This window comes from Pseudochaenichthys georgianus, chromosome 6 (genome assembly GCF_902827115.2).
Source record: "Pseudochaenichthys georgianus chromosome 6, fPseGeo1.2, whole genome shotgun sequence".
NCBI classification, from domain to species: Eukaryota; Metazoa; Chordata; class Actinopteri; order Perciformes; family Channichthyidae; genus Pseudochaenichthys; species Pseudochaenichthys georgianus.
The window spans coordinates 23,328,437-23,342,986 of record NC_047508.1 but is presented as its reverse complement, the minus strand read 5'-3'; the positions used below and the strand labels follow the sequence as shown (position 1 = coordinate 23,342,986).

General features: G+C 41.0%; 1 protein-coding gene and 1 long non-coding RNA gene across 3 annotated transcripts in view; both read left to right on the top strand.

The window, feature by feature from the left end:
- Positions 1 to 2,369: 2,369 nt before the first annotated feature.
- Positions 2,370 to 4,736, top strand: LOC139433992 (uncharacterized). Of its 2 annotated transcripts, none has more exons than XR_011643391.1 (3): positions 2,370 to 2,465; positions 3,190 to 3,251; positions 3,796 to 4,736. It is a non-coding gene; the product is annotated as an uncharacterized lncRNA (long non-coding RNA). The 2 variants fall into 2 exon arrangements; XR_011643392.1 differs by having other exon boundaries at positions 3,791 to 4,736.
- Positions 4,737 to 7,732: 2,996 nt separating this feature from the next.
- Positions 7,733 to 14,550, top strand: part of itpr2 (inositol 1,4,5-trisphosphate receptor, type 2) — a 65,929-nt gene continuing 59,111 nt past the window's right edge. The window contains exons 1-4 of the mRNA XM_034084383.2: positions 7,733 to 8,139; positions 12,933 to 13,003; positions 13,431 to 13,549; positions 13,645 to 13,731. Of these exons, the coding sequence (XP_033940274.1) occupies positions 8,048 to 8,139; positions 12,933 to 13,003; positions 13,431 to 13,549; positions 13,645 to 13,731 (369 nt within the window). The 5' untranslated portion in view covers positions 7,733 to 8,047. The remainder of the gene's footprint in view (positions 8,140 to 12,932; positions 13,004 to 13,430; positions 13,550 to 13,644; positions 13,732 to 14,550) is intronic.

Sequence of the window (14,550 nt, the reverse complement as noted above, 5' to 3'; positions counted from 1 at the left end):
CGTGACACTCACAGTATCTGCTGCCCGCAGCTGTTTTATAGAAGGAACACCTCCTTCACTTCATGACATCTCTGCAGCACCAGGAGGCAGCGGGAGGGTTAACTCAGCCTCTGATGCCCCTTTCACACCAGCGCCTTTTCAGCTCCGGCTCGGAGCTAGAGCCTGAAAAGCGCCGGGTTTTCCAGTTCACACCGCAGCAGCGCCAGCTCTTAGCTCCGGAATCCGCTTCATTTCCAGCTCCAAAAAATTGTCGGTCCAGAGGCAAGAGCTTTGGAGCTAAGAGGTGACGTCGCTTACGTCTCTCTTACGTCGAGGCGTGCAGGAAACTAAACCCACCTCCCCTGGACATGGGTCGACTGTTATGCCTGCCTACAAGCAGTAGTGCCTATAAACACACTTTATAAAGTCAGGCAACACTAACCAGGCTTCGTGTGATTCTGTTTATTTGTACCTTACTTTGACCATCCGTTCACTGTTATCAATCATTGTGGAGAGAGGCAGACGTGTTGTTTTGTATTATTGCAGCTATCGGATGCAAGTAGTCAGTTTAGCTTCGGTTGCTATGCTAACATCACCCGTTTTATACCAGAGAAACTTTCATAACAGCGTTGTGATACCAAACAGTGTCAATTCAGACTGACACACATTCACTTAGGCTAAGGGGAACTGGGGATATGCATCAGCTGCTTGTGTGAGTCGGACAGTGAATACTTTAGAGCGGCCGCTGCAGTGTGAGCTAACCGGGAGCTAACGGGAGAATAAACTCCTGTGGAAGAGCTGCACTGCAGCGGTCGGTAAATGCTGCAGAAACACATTAATAAACAATGAACCACGGCACTCTGGAGAAAAGTACAAGGTTGGAGAAGTCGTTATTCAATTTATTCTGGCTTCGTGTGATTAAAAGCAACACAATCATCGACCCGACGCAGTTGTTGTTGTTGTGAGCTGCCGTAATGGCTGCCGTTGGGGGGCAAATCAGCGATGTAAACGGTGACGTCATGACGCAGCAAGGGCAGCTCTGGGGCGCCAGTGGGCGGTGTGTACAGAGCGGGAGCTAAAAAGGGAAACCGGAGCTGAACCAGAAAAGCTCCCGCTCGGAGCTAGAAACTGAAAAGCGCTGGTGTGAAAGCCGCATGAGAAGACGAGTGCGCCGCGCAGTGCCTTTCACGCACCGCCTTTCACGCACCGCCTTTCACGCACCGCCTTCACTGTGTATACCTTCAGAAATAATCATTAGTAAGGCTAAAGAGCGACCGCAGGCTGATGTGTTTTAACTAGGGCTGTCAGTCGATTAAAATATTTAATCGCGATTAATCGCATGATTGTCCATAGTTAATCGCGATTAATCGCAAATTAATCGCACATTTTTTATCTGTTCTAAATGTACCTTAGAGGAATATTTTTCAAGTTTTTAATACTCTTATCAACATATGAGTGGACAAATATGCTTTATGCTAATGTTTATTATCATTTGAACAATGACAAATATTCTCATGAATATTAAACACAACAACCTCTGAACATTACAAATATTCGCCTCAATTCAACCTGGAACCTCTCATACAATACAAATGGTGTGTGTGTGTGTGTGTGTGTGTGTGTGTGTGTGTGTGTGTGTGTGTGTGTGTGTGTGTGTGTGTGTGTGTGTGTGTGTGTGTGTGTGTGTGTGTGTGTGTGTGTGTGTGTGTGTGTGTGTGTGTGTGTGTGTGTGTGTGTGTGTGTGTGTGTGTGTGTGTGTGTGTGTGTGTGTGTGTGTGTGTGTGTGTGTGTGTGTGTGATTGTGATCGTTGGAGCTATGTGCAACTCAAGGCATATGCTCGAACGGGAGCTGCCTGGACTATGAAGGTAGATATGGTGCAAAATGCGAGAGCGTGAAAACCTGATGTGAGCACTTGCAGAAAAAAAATCTGAGTTCGTGTGCTTACATTTACACTTGTATACAATATCCACATAACTGTGAACCAAATGTACACTTGTATAAAATATCCACGTAACTGTGAATCAAATTTACACTTGTAAAAAATATCCACGTAACTGTGAACCAAATTTGAAGTCACAGAAGAAAAAAAAATGTGTTGTAGCTTGTAGGAAAAAAATGAATTTAGAGATGAAATGTTCACTTGCAGAAAAATACACATTTTTTAAATATATTTTCCATTACAACTGCAACTTTATTTATTACAACCTCTCAAATCAGTCATTACAACTTGACGAATCTGCTCTGTGGCAGTATACATCGACGAATCTGCGGTCTTGACTTTTGCTACACTTTTTGCGATAAATGTGTCGCAAAAGTCATTTTCACCTGTAGATGTGGGGGGAGGGAGGGGGGTTGGAGCGAAGGGGCGGAGCTATCAGAAGGACGAGGCTTGGGTCAGTCACAGTCACAGTCAGGTCGAACCGGATGACAGCGGGGCTACTGTTCGTGTCGCTACCAGTCCGCTGACATGGCGCGTCAATCAACGGTAAGTTTTGCCCATTACTTGCCCAGTATTACTTTGAATATTATTATTGTGATTGAGGATTAAATCCGCTTTGAAGACCACCGTTTTATATCGTGCAGTTTAGCGGCGAAATAACGTCAGTTAGCCAGCTAACGCTAGCTTTGTTGAGTTTATGCTAGCTAAACAAGTAGTGGTTGTAGTCTATTCAGCAGTAATTCATATATTATAGCCTACTGCTTTGGCACTAACGGTTGATAAGCGTTTATGAAAATAAAACCAATTGAACTGTACTGAAATAATGACAAGTTTTATAATTGTCTTGGGCTCCTGCTGTGTTTTTAAAGCCTTTGTAAATTATCCATGCTATTTTCTATTTAGCTAACGTCAAAGTAGTGTATGTGAAATCAACCTCACAATAAGATGTGTGTATATTACAATTATTAATGTCATATTTCAAGATGATTACTTAGATATTACAATATGGTTGGTTGAGCTGGAGTTCATTATTGAGCTTACAAGTTAACGTCACAGTCATCTGAATAACGAACCCAAACCTTGTTGTTTTTATTAATTGTATTACAAATTGATATCAAATAAACAGTAAGCATTGGTAACACAATTTCCAAAGTTACAGTAAAATAAAAAGGACCCTGACTCGGACAATACACAATCCAACATGTTCAACAGAAGAGAATCAGTTATATTGTTTGTACACATGGTACTTTACATATCTGTTTGTTTAAAGTGTCCAGGTGATGCAGACAGGCTGGACCAGAGAGTGAGAGACAGAACTGGACTCCAGCACAGGTACTAAGACTCTTTTTTCATACTGTACAAAGAATCAAGAAAGATATTGGTTTCAATAAATGAAGTATTGACTTGAATACACTGATATACATTCCATTAAACAATACTAAATACTAGATCACCTACACATCAGCTAAGTTGAGGGTTTATTCCATGCAAAAAGTCACATTTAGATGTTAACAAGCAATATGACTTTGTCAGCTTTCTAATTGAATGTATTGAAGGCAAAGATATTTAACACAGTGAGAACTGCTACTATTTATCTCTCAATATTGTCTGTAAAAAAACGTGGTAAAAGTTATTCTTTCAGTGAGACAACAGAGCAAGCTTCTACAGTTGCACTATGTTTTGATAACAGTTAAATATTATTTTGATAATAACATATTTCAATGTTGATGAATTTCATAGTGTTCATTCATAATCTGATTACAATTAAAAAATAATTATATCAACAGCCCCATAACACACAAACACACCTTTTTCATAAATAACACACTTGTTCTGCAATAATGTTTTATGTTTCCTGTCATTTTTGTGAGGAAAGGACATGCCTGAAAGACACGACATCTTCTCCTTCTCTGAGGGTCAAGAAGAACATCCAAGAGGAACATTAAAAGCTGATGTTATGAGATTTTAAGACCAGTACAAGACATTCACTAAGAAACTACTTTTATTGTGAAAACAAAGATCTGCACACCGAATATTTTTGTAGTCTATCAGGACCATCATTTGTTTGTGACGCTGCCTGCACCTCAGAGAAGGGGTGGTTATAGTCAGGCTTATAAAGTGTGGCGAAAAACATAGTCAGCTGATCGAATGCACCTATTTCCACATCTACACTCCATCAGCTGATTATTTCTATGTGCCTCACTTTATGAGCTTCACATCACTTGTGCCTTGTACCGCAGAGTTTGCAACGTCACAAATAAATGGGGCCAATCTTCAGTCAGATGTGAATGTGTAATATAACATTTTCAGTAAGAATAATGGACGAAAGGATACAAATACAAATACAATTTATTGAAATGTGAACCAAAAGTTAATCAAATGTTTTAAATAAAAAGCACATATGGACAGAAGGTGTAAACCTATTAAATGTATAAGTAAACACATTTAGTCAAATAACGTGACAGACTAGGCCTGTGCAGTTGGTATCAGCTTTGCCCAGCATGGGCTCCTCCATCAGGCCTGGTCCTCCTCGCAGAGGAAAGACCCTCAGTCCTCTCCACACCAACAGACAGGACGTCCATCACACGGAGGTTTCTCCCTGAAGTCTCTGCAGCCCTCTGGACACCACGCTGTCTCAATCCGTCCACACTGAATATGAGAGGGGAAAAATGAAAATAATAAATGCTTTAGAGACAATAAGAAACATAAAGTTGACTGTTGAGTTGCTCAGTTTTTTTAGATTGTCAATACTATTACTGTATAACTAATATATCAGGTTAAGAGGCACCTTCAAATAAAGATTGGTCTTTAAATACATGTTGTCTTTTGAATTGTTTGTCTAAAGTCAAGGATCTAGAACTGGTACTTAGTTTTAATGATACAGTCTGGTTAATATGCTGTTTGGAGGAGGCATCGGTAAGAGCACTAACTAGCTGTACACATGTAACACATGTACCTTAGCTTGACTTAAATGTATTAAACGTATAGTTCAGTGATGGCAAAATATAAATATGTCATGCAAACATATTAATATTTGCTTGATTCCAGAGTTGAATTTAGCACAATTGCATACAAACGTTAAGGGATTTTAAGATTCTGAAGTCTTCGTTCTAAATAGAAAATAGCATGGATAATTTACAAAGGCTTTAAAAACACAGCAGGAGCCCAAGACAATTATAAAACTTGTCATTATTTCAGTACAGTTCAATTGGTTTTATTTTCATAAACGGTTATCAACCGTTAGTGCCAAAGCAGTAGGCTATAATATATGAATTACTGCTGTATAGACTACAACCACTACTTGTTTAGCTAGAATAAACTCAACAACGTTATTTCGCCGCTAAACTGCACGATATAAAACGATGGTCTTCAAAGCGGATTTAATCCTCAATCACAATAATAATATTCAAAGTAATACTGGGCAAGTAATGGGCCAAAATGTACCGTTGATTGATGCGCCATGTCAGCGGACTGGTAGCGACACGAACCGTTAGCCCCGCAGTCTCCAGTCACCCGAGCCTCGTCCTTCTGATAGCTCCGCCCCTTCGCTCCAACCCCCCTCCCTCCCCCCACATCTACAGGTGAAAATTACTTTTGCGACACATTTATCGCAAGAAGTGTAGCAAAAGTCAAGACTGCAGATTCGTCGATTTATACTGCCACAGAGCAGATTCGTCAAGTTGTAATGACTGATTTGAGAGGTTGTAATAAATAAAGTTGCAGTTGTAATGGAAAATATATTTAAAAAATGTGTATTTTTCTGCAAGTGAACATTTCATCTCTAAGTTCATTTTTTTCCTACAAGCTACAAAACATTTTTTTTTCTTCTGTGACTTCAAATTTGGTTCACAGTTACGTGGATATTTTTTACAAGTGTAAATTTGATTCACAGTTACGTGGATATTTTATACAAGTGTACATTTGGTTCACAGTTACGTGGATATTGTATACAAGTGTAAATGTATGCACACAAGCACAGATTTTTTTTCTGCAAGTGCTCACATCAGGTTTTCACGCTCTCGCATTTTGCACCATATCTACCTTCATACTGGACGCTGCAATCATGTTGCTGAAATCATGAGTGTGCTGACTTCTCGTACAATGTCCCGCTGTCTGCTTCCTGCATAAAGTCAAGTGCTCGGCGCAGTTGTGTGGATAGCTCGCTCCTCTGTTTTCATTGAAACAGCTCCTTATATCCGTTAGCGCAGCTAGCTAGCACCAGATGCTAACAACAACAATAGCCGCGTTCACACCGCGGTACGGTAATGCACGTAAGGTCTCTCTCTCGCTCGCTCGGGCCACACACACACACACACACACACCCCCCCCCCCCCCCCTCCCCCCTCCCGGTCCTCCCGATGGCCAGTCGATGCCTGCCGGTGAGCGTGGAAGTGTGGTCTGCCACAAGCGGGCGGCAGGAGCGGGGCTGTCAACAGCATCAGCTTGTAGATGGTATTTTAAACTCGATGCGCTCTGAAACTACGGGGCGGCCGAGGAAAACAAATACACATGCGTTAATCGCGTTAAAATAATTAGTGGCGTTAATTTTTTTGGCGTTATTAACGCGTTAACTTGACAGCCCTAGTTTTAACCACACACACCTACACACACACACACGCGATTTAAACCCAGACTTTTGTTCCTCCATGTTTCGTTGTTATTGTTCCACTGAGCAGACCAGCGATTTTTTTTCAAACGCTTTTTTGGTCCATCTGCGGCGGTAATAGGTTTTGTGCGCTGTGATGATTCGGCTGTACCTTTAGTAATGAATATTAAATGTTGAGAGGAAATCTTTCCACCAATAATTCCAATAAGTAATCCAAAATGTATTCACTTCAGGTTTACGAAAGTATCTGTAATCAGATTACTCGTTTTTCAAATGTAACGCGAGCTGAATACAGTTACTTGATTTTTGTATTCTGATTACGTAACGCCGTTACATCATGTATTCCGTTACAACCCAACCCTGGCGGTATGCACCTTAAAGTTGTTTGCAATCCGCCAAAAAACCGAGAGAAGAAGAAGACGAAGCCGACTCCGAGCTGTCCGACTTCAGGCAAGCTTTTTGAGACCTCCCCCGGCTGCGATCGGCTATTCTCCTCTACTTTCGAGGCGAGCCGCAACGAGTCTCAAACAAGCCTAATCTTGTTGTATGCAGGCCCGCCCCTCCACGCAGATCACGCAGACTACGTGGGGCCTCATCTCGCGGAGGGCTTCTCATCCGTAGCGCAAATGCGGCGCACCTTTATGCGTTTATGCGAAGCGTGCCACAGTTTCGCCGCTGCGAGGCTATTAGTAGAAGTAGTTTTTTTGCATTATTTATATTAAGAACTGCTTTGGAGATGTTGTCATTTCTCCACAAAAGTGAGTTACAGGAACTGTACCCAAATCTCTGGATTGCCCTCCGCATTGCAGTAACTCTTCCTGTTACAGTTGTAACATCTCACAATGTCTCCTGGGGCCCCAAATTGGCCAGGGACGGCCCTGGATGTTGTCATAGCATTGCAAATGTTGTGTCAAAGGCAAGCAATGCAAAATGATCCACATGTTATCCAACAGTTTAGAAAAAGAGAACTCACTATTGAGAAATGTTTGTCATAGGCTACATTAACAGGGTTTAGCGTGCAATATTTCAATATAATCAAAACACATGTAGCCTTACTAGTCTGTTAAGCAACCGTTATGCTACACTTATCTCCTGAAACAATACAGCCATAGGGACAAGTAAAGGTATATTTTAATGACTTTTTTGGGGGCCTACCCCGAATAAAAACAGAAACGTGTGATTGAGCGGAATTTGCTCAGAGCCTGACAGCAGCAGTCTCCTCCCCCTGAAGTGGATGTGAAGACGAGCACACTCCGGTCTGCGTGACATACAGGAAGAAGTTAAATAAGTCTCAAAACACAGCGTTATCTTCAAAAAACGCCAACAGTTTTTTGCAGTTTCGCTCTTTTGACACTCGGTCTTGCAGGATTGTAAATATTGAAGAATGAGGGTGAATCTGAAGACTGCTGCTGAACCAAAGCCCCTGTAACGTGCGGACTACTTCACCCGAAGAGAAGAAGCGCTAGGCGTTTCTAAATGGAGAAACCGGGACCTAACTAAATCGTTTGTTCAGTGAAACAAAATGTCAGAGCACAGGTCCAGTTTTCTTCACATTGGAGACATTGTGTCTCTTTACGCGGAGGGCTCGGTGAATGGCTTCATCAGTACTTTGGGGTATGTTCCTCCGCCTCTCAATTTCTACTCACTGGGGACTCCGTATGGATTAATCCTCACACCTTTAATACTTTCACTTTGCATCTGTCACCACCTAAACTTCTATGTGTACATACGTTCCCTGCAAACTAACAAGTCAAAAGTTAAAGTGCGACTTGTGGCGGAGGCCTGTCAGGGAAAACGGCTGCTTCTCAGGAAACTTCACGTTTAGGCAAATGTAACAGGAATGCAAAGCAGCGTGTTGTCCAGGTACACTTGTGGTAATGGTTACACTCACATTTTAATTTGTTGTGGACCCCAAAGTAGGGGACTTAATGGGGTACCCCATTAAGACACTTTTTGTATTCATTTGAAGTTAGGAGAAAGAGGTTTGTTGCTCACTGCTCCTCATCTGCAGCTTTAAGTCATGTAGATCCTCAAATAACATACTTTATTTGAGACCTTTGCAGAAGCATTGTGTCTGTATGTGGGTTTAATGACGCTAAGAAAACACTGCATGAATGTTACACACCTCTTGAGGTGTCTTTGTGATCTTATTGTAGTGGAGCAGTCCAATTTAAAAGGGATTGATTAAGAAGAGAGTGATTTTGGAGTTTGCTCCATAATCATCCTTCATTTAAAGCATTGGTGACCAACCTGGGGTCACAAGATAAGTAATGGGGCAAGAAAGAAGAATATTGTATGCTCTATTTTTACTAAGCTTTCATTTTGTGACATTCTGTGACAGCTAAGAACTTAACGTGGCTTTGATAGTGATAGTTATTGTTCTTCTTTCAGTTGCCTGTATGTCATACTGTTAGTTGTCAGGTTGGGTGTAGGTGTGATGGAATCTGCTTTCATTGTGTGTCGCTACACTTCAGTGCAAAAAAAGAAACTTTCCACTAGCAGGCTGTGGTTCTTCCTGAGCTGTGTCACCTTAAGGTGAAATACCTCACTGGTTCCCGGTGCACTCTGACCTCTTTGCCTACAGAACAACCCTGGATAGATAGACCTGCCCTGAAGAATGAATGTGCCCCACCCACCTCCTTACTCTGTTCGCCACTCTTTTTTAAAACTTCCTTTTTAAATGTCTTTCTAAACTTCAGAACAGAGGTAATTATTTGAAGTTTAAACCTCTCTTTAATGCCATGCGCTGTGGAGGATCAAAACAAGCAGAGGTCTCAGGGAAGATGGCAGCTGAAACATGCGAGCACCTTTACAAACAACCTGTTTGTAAGCAACAATGTCCCCTGCCTCATTATCTGAGTGCACACAGCTATCCTACTTTAATTTGCTGAATGCGCTCTTAACAGTTAAGGCTTTTGCCTACCCAATTGCAAGCAGCACAGGGGCTATACACTTCAAAAAGCGAACATGCACAGCGGTGATTGTTCACAGCTCATGTTGTTATGAGGCAAAGCCGCCAAACTCTTATCAGCCTTTCAATAACTCATGTAGTGTGACAGGGGCACCGAGTATTTTATCAAGGGCTCACCAAGGCCCAGAGAGCGAGCGTCAGAGCGTGCAGGAACCACGGCCCCTGTGAGCACAATGTAACCTCGGCCTTACATGCCCTTATTTGCTTTGGATAACATTACATCTGCTAGTTCCTCACACACCTAATAATGCAAACATTTGAGAGCTAAATTACCTTTTGACTTTCCTTTTGCGGTCATTTGGCAGAACCACAAGTGGACTTAAGTTAATTAGATCCATAATATGTTTTGTTTTATAGTAATCAATCTATTGTCTTGAATATATAGATAAGAAATACATCATAAGACACAGATACAATACTTTTGCACACATTATCTAAGTGTAAACATTATTTCCCCATTAATTTAGATGAATTAATAAACAGTGAAATAATGGCAGGATACATTTAACGAGGAAGTGTGTGACTCAATTACATCACTGGGCCACTCTATCAGCACGTTGAAACATGCAATAACTGGCATTGGTTGTGAAATTTCACACTTTTCTCACAGATGAGTCATGTGTCAGTTGCCTATAGTTTTTCACTGGAAAACAATTGACAGAACAAACATCAGACCTGCTGCTCTGCAATACATGCTTTATTTTCCGGGCCTTGTTGTCTCGACACAAGCAATAGAGCTAAAATTAGCTTCTCTGTGTCCAGCCTGCTATCATTGGTTCATGTTTAACTCGGTTACGGAGCAAACTCGAGTGCCACTGTCAAAGTCTCTCTGTTTGAACTAAAGCACAGCTCTCTGCATACTGAAGGTTACTTATTTATGAGCTCGATTGACTTATCCAGAGTATTTCCTTCCTGTTTAGCCATTTAGCACTTGATTCTGCTTCCTGTTGGGCTCTATTGTGTCTCATTAAGATGTAACTCTGATATCGAGTCGGTGGAAATAGTACACAGCCTGTGGATTGACACTGATCAAGTGCTGTGGCATAAACGGCTCAGCTCACTTCAGCGGGGCTGCCAGCATTGTATGAATTGGAGGAATTGTGCATTGCATTATGTTTCTCCTCAGTGGACGGGATGAATGGATGTGTTTGTGAATCTCGGCCTTTGGTGCAAAGGGGAGAAGTGGAATGGGATGATATGGGGTTTTGACAGAAATGTATAGCTTGTGTCATAGAATACACCACAGCAAGTTGAAGTTACAATCCTTTTCTGCAGTTTTAAAGTCACAGATGGCTTTCTACCAAAGTTTAAAAACTCCTCTTACCCTCACCCTCACATAACTGCTTGTCCAAGCATGAATTAAACCGTACTCTAAAAAAAAAAAAGAAGTGTACTTTAACACCAGATTACCTCACTTTCACAGGTTGAGCCTTGTCTTGACATTTAAAAACAAAAATATTTCCTGAAGGGGGAATAGTGTTACCCTCAGACCAAATTAAGCCTTAAATAAAACCTTTACTGAAAACAACACCCAGACTTAATCATTCATTTTGACACATTTCTTTAGGTGTACAAAGTAAATGCACACCTCAGAAAATTCCCCCTCTGATCTATGTAATGTTTTAGGTATTCTCTTATTGATCTCACTCGGTTTTCCATTGCCATTGTTTGCTGCTCTCACTGCTCCACTAAATAATGGGCTGCTTTTGTTGCACCTCCACCCTGAGTCTTCTCAGTGTGGACTATTAACATAGGTGCCTGAAATGGATTCTGTTGTACATGATTTTTGTCTCAAAGCCACTTCTAAACCAGGGTTTTATATTCCAGATAAAGACCTGGGAAACTGTCCAATACAAACCCGTCCCACTGATGTATGATGTAATGAAACATATGAATACATGTTTCTTTTATTTTACATGGATGAGGTAAATTGGCCTATACGAAAACCAAACACTTGGCACCTTCCCTTTCTTATGCAGCATACATTCCGGCCCGTCAGCTTTTCCAGTTTCTCTTGATATCTGTCATCAGATTTAAAAAGCAACTGAATTCAGTCCAACGTGTGAATTCCATCTAGATGCAGTGCATTACTGAACCTGTCAATGAAACACCACTAGTGTGTAAAATTGTCAGTCTTGTAAAAAAACAAAACAAGGCTAGGATGTGGGAAGCATGGCAGTTAACTTGATGACATCACTCCCATGTCCTCTAATCAACCCTGCACAGAAACCACATGCATCCTCTGCAGCCCACTGCAGCGTAGACAAGCTGCATATAGCTTAGGCTTTGTCTTAAATGTACAAAACAACTTGACTTCAAATGCTTATTTTACACACTGGCATGGTGATATCTAGTTTTGTTATGTATAATCAGTTGGGGTGGGGGAAACATTTATTATGGTAAGAATCAAGAATATTATCTTCTAAAATCAAATCTAATCATATCTTAAAGTAAATGTTTTACAAAAGAACCATATTGTTTTTGTTTGATAATAATGCTACATACTAAGTCAAATTGAGCCCAGCATTATTGTGCGGGTATTTGTCTAGCCTACCAATGTTATGCATGGTACACGATGCACTTTATTTTTTGTATAACTTGAACCTGTTACTATTAAAGTCAACAAGACTTTTGAAATACTACCACTTTTTCAGTACAAATGTGTGCAATTTTAGCAATAATTAACGTTATCTTTTGTCTTAGGTTTGCCTTTGTGTATTAACATTATGACAATCCGTTAAAGACTTAAAACCGTAAAAAGCGTGAATCTGCTTTCATGCCATAAGTTTTCCTTACTGCCTTTGTTCGCCCACACTGGACTGCAGTAGATCATGACATTAGCACCCCCATATACTGAATCGATAACCGATTTTGAATCCCGAATAGTTTTGAAATGTATTGTAAGATACAGCAAGATTCTCACACCTAATAATTAGATGTATTCACTATCAGTCTGTTCCACTCTGCACTATGACAAACCCAGAGAGATACCAATCACTCAGTTTATCAGTTTATCTCCATACAACCTGTACGTTGAGCAGACCCCCTGCTGGGCTGCTAATCGGAGATCAGAGTCCTGTTAAGTGAGAGGAGCTCGGTCCAGATACTGGGAGAGCTCTGGGAGGAGGATGTGAAGGCGAGCAGAGCCATTCCTCTTTCTTCTGCTGCCAGCTGAGCTTTTCATCCTGCAGCTGGCTGATCAGCTGTAGAGCAAGCATGGTTTCGAGCTGCTTATTCAAATGTTCTGCTTTAATAGAAGTCCGGAACATTGCTTTGTGTATTTGCATTTGACCGTGATACCACTATCAGACTACAGTGTATAGTACACACCTTTGTTTTCAAGGCGGGTGATTTACTGGCTAACGGAACCATTGCATACATGTTTAGATATGAATAAATTATGCTGATTGAATGTTAAACTTCCTTATCTCTGCAGGCTTGTTGATGACAGGTGTGTGGTCCAGCCCGATGCTGGAGACCTGGCCAACCCGCCCAAAAAGTTCAGAGGTGTGTACAAAAATACTAGTCACACTGGTTTTGAGGTCACACACACACACTCACTCACTCACTCACTCACTCACTCACTCACTCACTCACTCACTCACTCACTCACTCACTCACTCACTCACTCACTCACTCACTCACTCACACACACACACACACACACACACACACACACACACACTCTCTCTCTCTCTCTCTCTCTCTCTCTCTTAAGGCTGACCTGACAGTTTGCCCTCAATGTACCACAATGTTGTTACACACTACATTGTGGGTTTAGAGAATCTTGTATGTTTAAAAGCAAGTCTAAATAACTCTGGTGGGTAAATAACCATTAACCTCAAAAAGGCTGCTTCACCACATTAAGACCCTTGAGTACTGCTTAACCTGACCCACAGAGTGTGTGTGCCTGGATGCTTCTCCTCCTCTGCAGATTGCCTCTTCAAGGTGTGTCCCATGAACAGATACTCGGCCCAAAAGCAGTTCTGGAAGGCCAAACAAGGGAAACAAGGGAACAACAACACACAGGGAGACCTGTTTAAGAAGTTACAGGTAGATATTCATCAGTTTTTAATTCCAATTCTAATCTCCATTTTCATTTGCAGACTAACACTTTAGTAAATCTCTGTGTCTGTCTGTGTACCCAGCATGCAGCAGAACTGGAGCAGAAGCAGAACGAGTCGGAGAACAAGAAGCTCCTTGGAGAAGTTGTGAAATACAGTAATGTCATCCAGGTACAGCTCCTCAGCAAAGATCTGCGGCGTCCCACTGTCTTTAGTCCAGAGCCTTGTTTTGGTTTTCTTGTTTACTAAGGTTGTGTTACTGTCACCCAATCCCTGATACCTCAGTCAGTAAGTCCACAATGGCAGTATTTGGTGTGACTGATTGCTAAACTCTTGTTTTACGAGTTTATTTGAGAAAAGCAGCAACTTTAGTGCTAATGCAAAAATGCTTTCAAGGCAGTCTCCATTGTTCCTTCAACAAACAGGCTTTTTTCAATAGAGCATGTGTTAGTATTCCCTATATCTTAGCTCCTGTTTGTTAAATGGAATAGGGCCATGTAATGTGTGGTAAAACCCACACTTGAGGCCATGTAAAATAAAATATTGAACAAGCTGTTTTAAATCAAACAAAACGTTACATTGAAGGTATAATATACCTCTGTTCTCTTACACTTGTACATTTCCCTTTGTACTTCCACTATTCTGCAATTCAGAGGGAAATTGTTTACCTTTGAATTGACTACAAGTATTTCATAGCTTTAATAGCTGTTACTACATATTGAAATATTTCCATTTAAAACACATGACAACCTTATAAAATATTGTGCTTTCTCATGGATTCAAACATACGGTATATTCAGTTAGAGCTGAAACAAGTAGTTGATTGATTGATTAATCTATTAGTTGATTGATAGTTGTAGAAGTCAGTGTCAAACATTTCATAGTCCCAGCTTCTCAAATGTTAGTATATGCTGCTTTCCTCTAAATTGAGATAATTCATATACATTTTTTTATATTTATTGTGGTTAGACAAAATGCATTGTAAAGGTG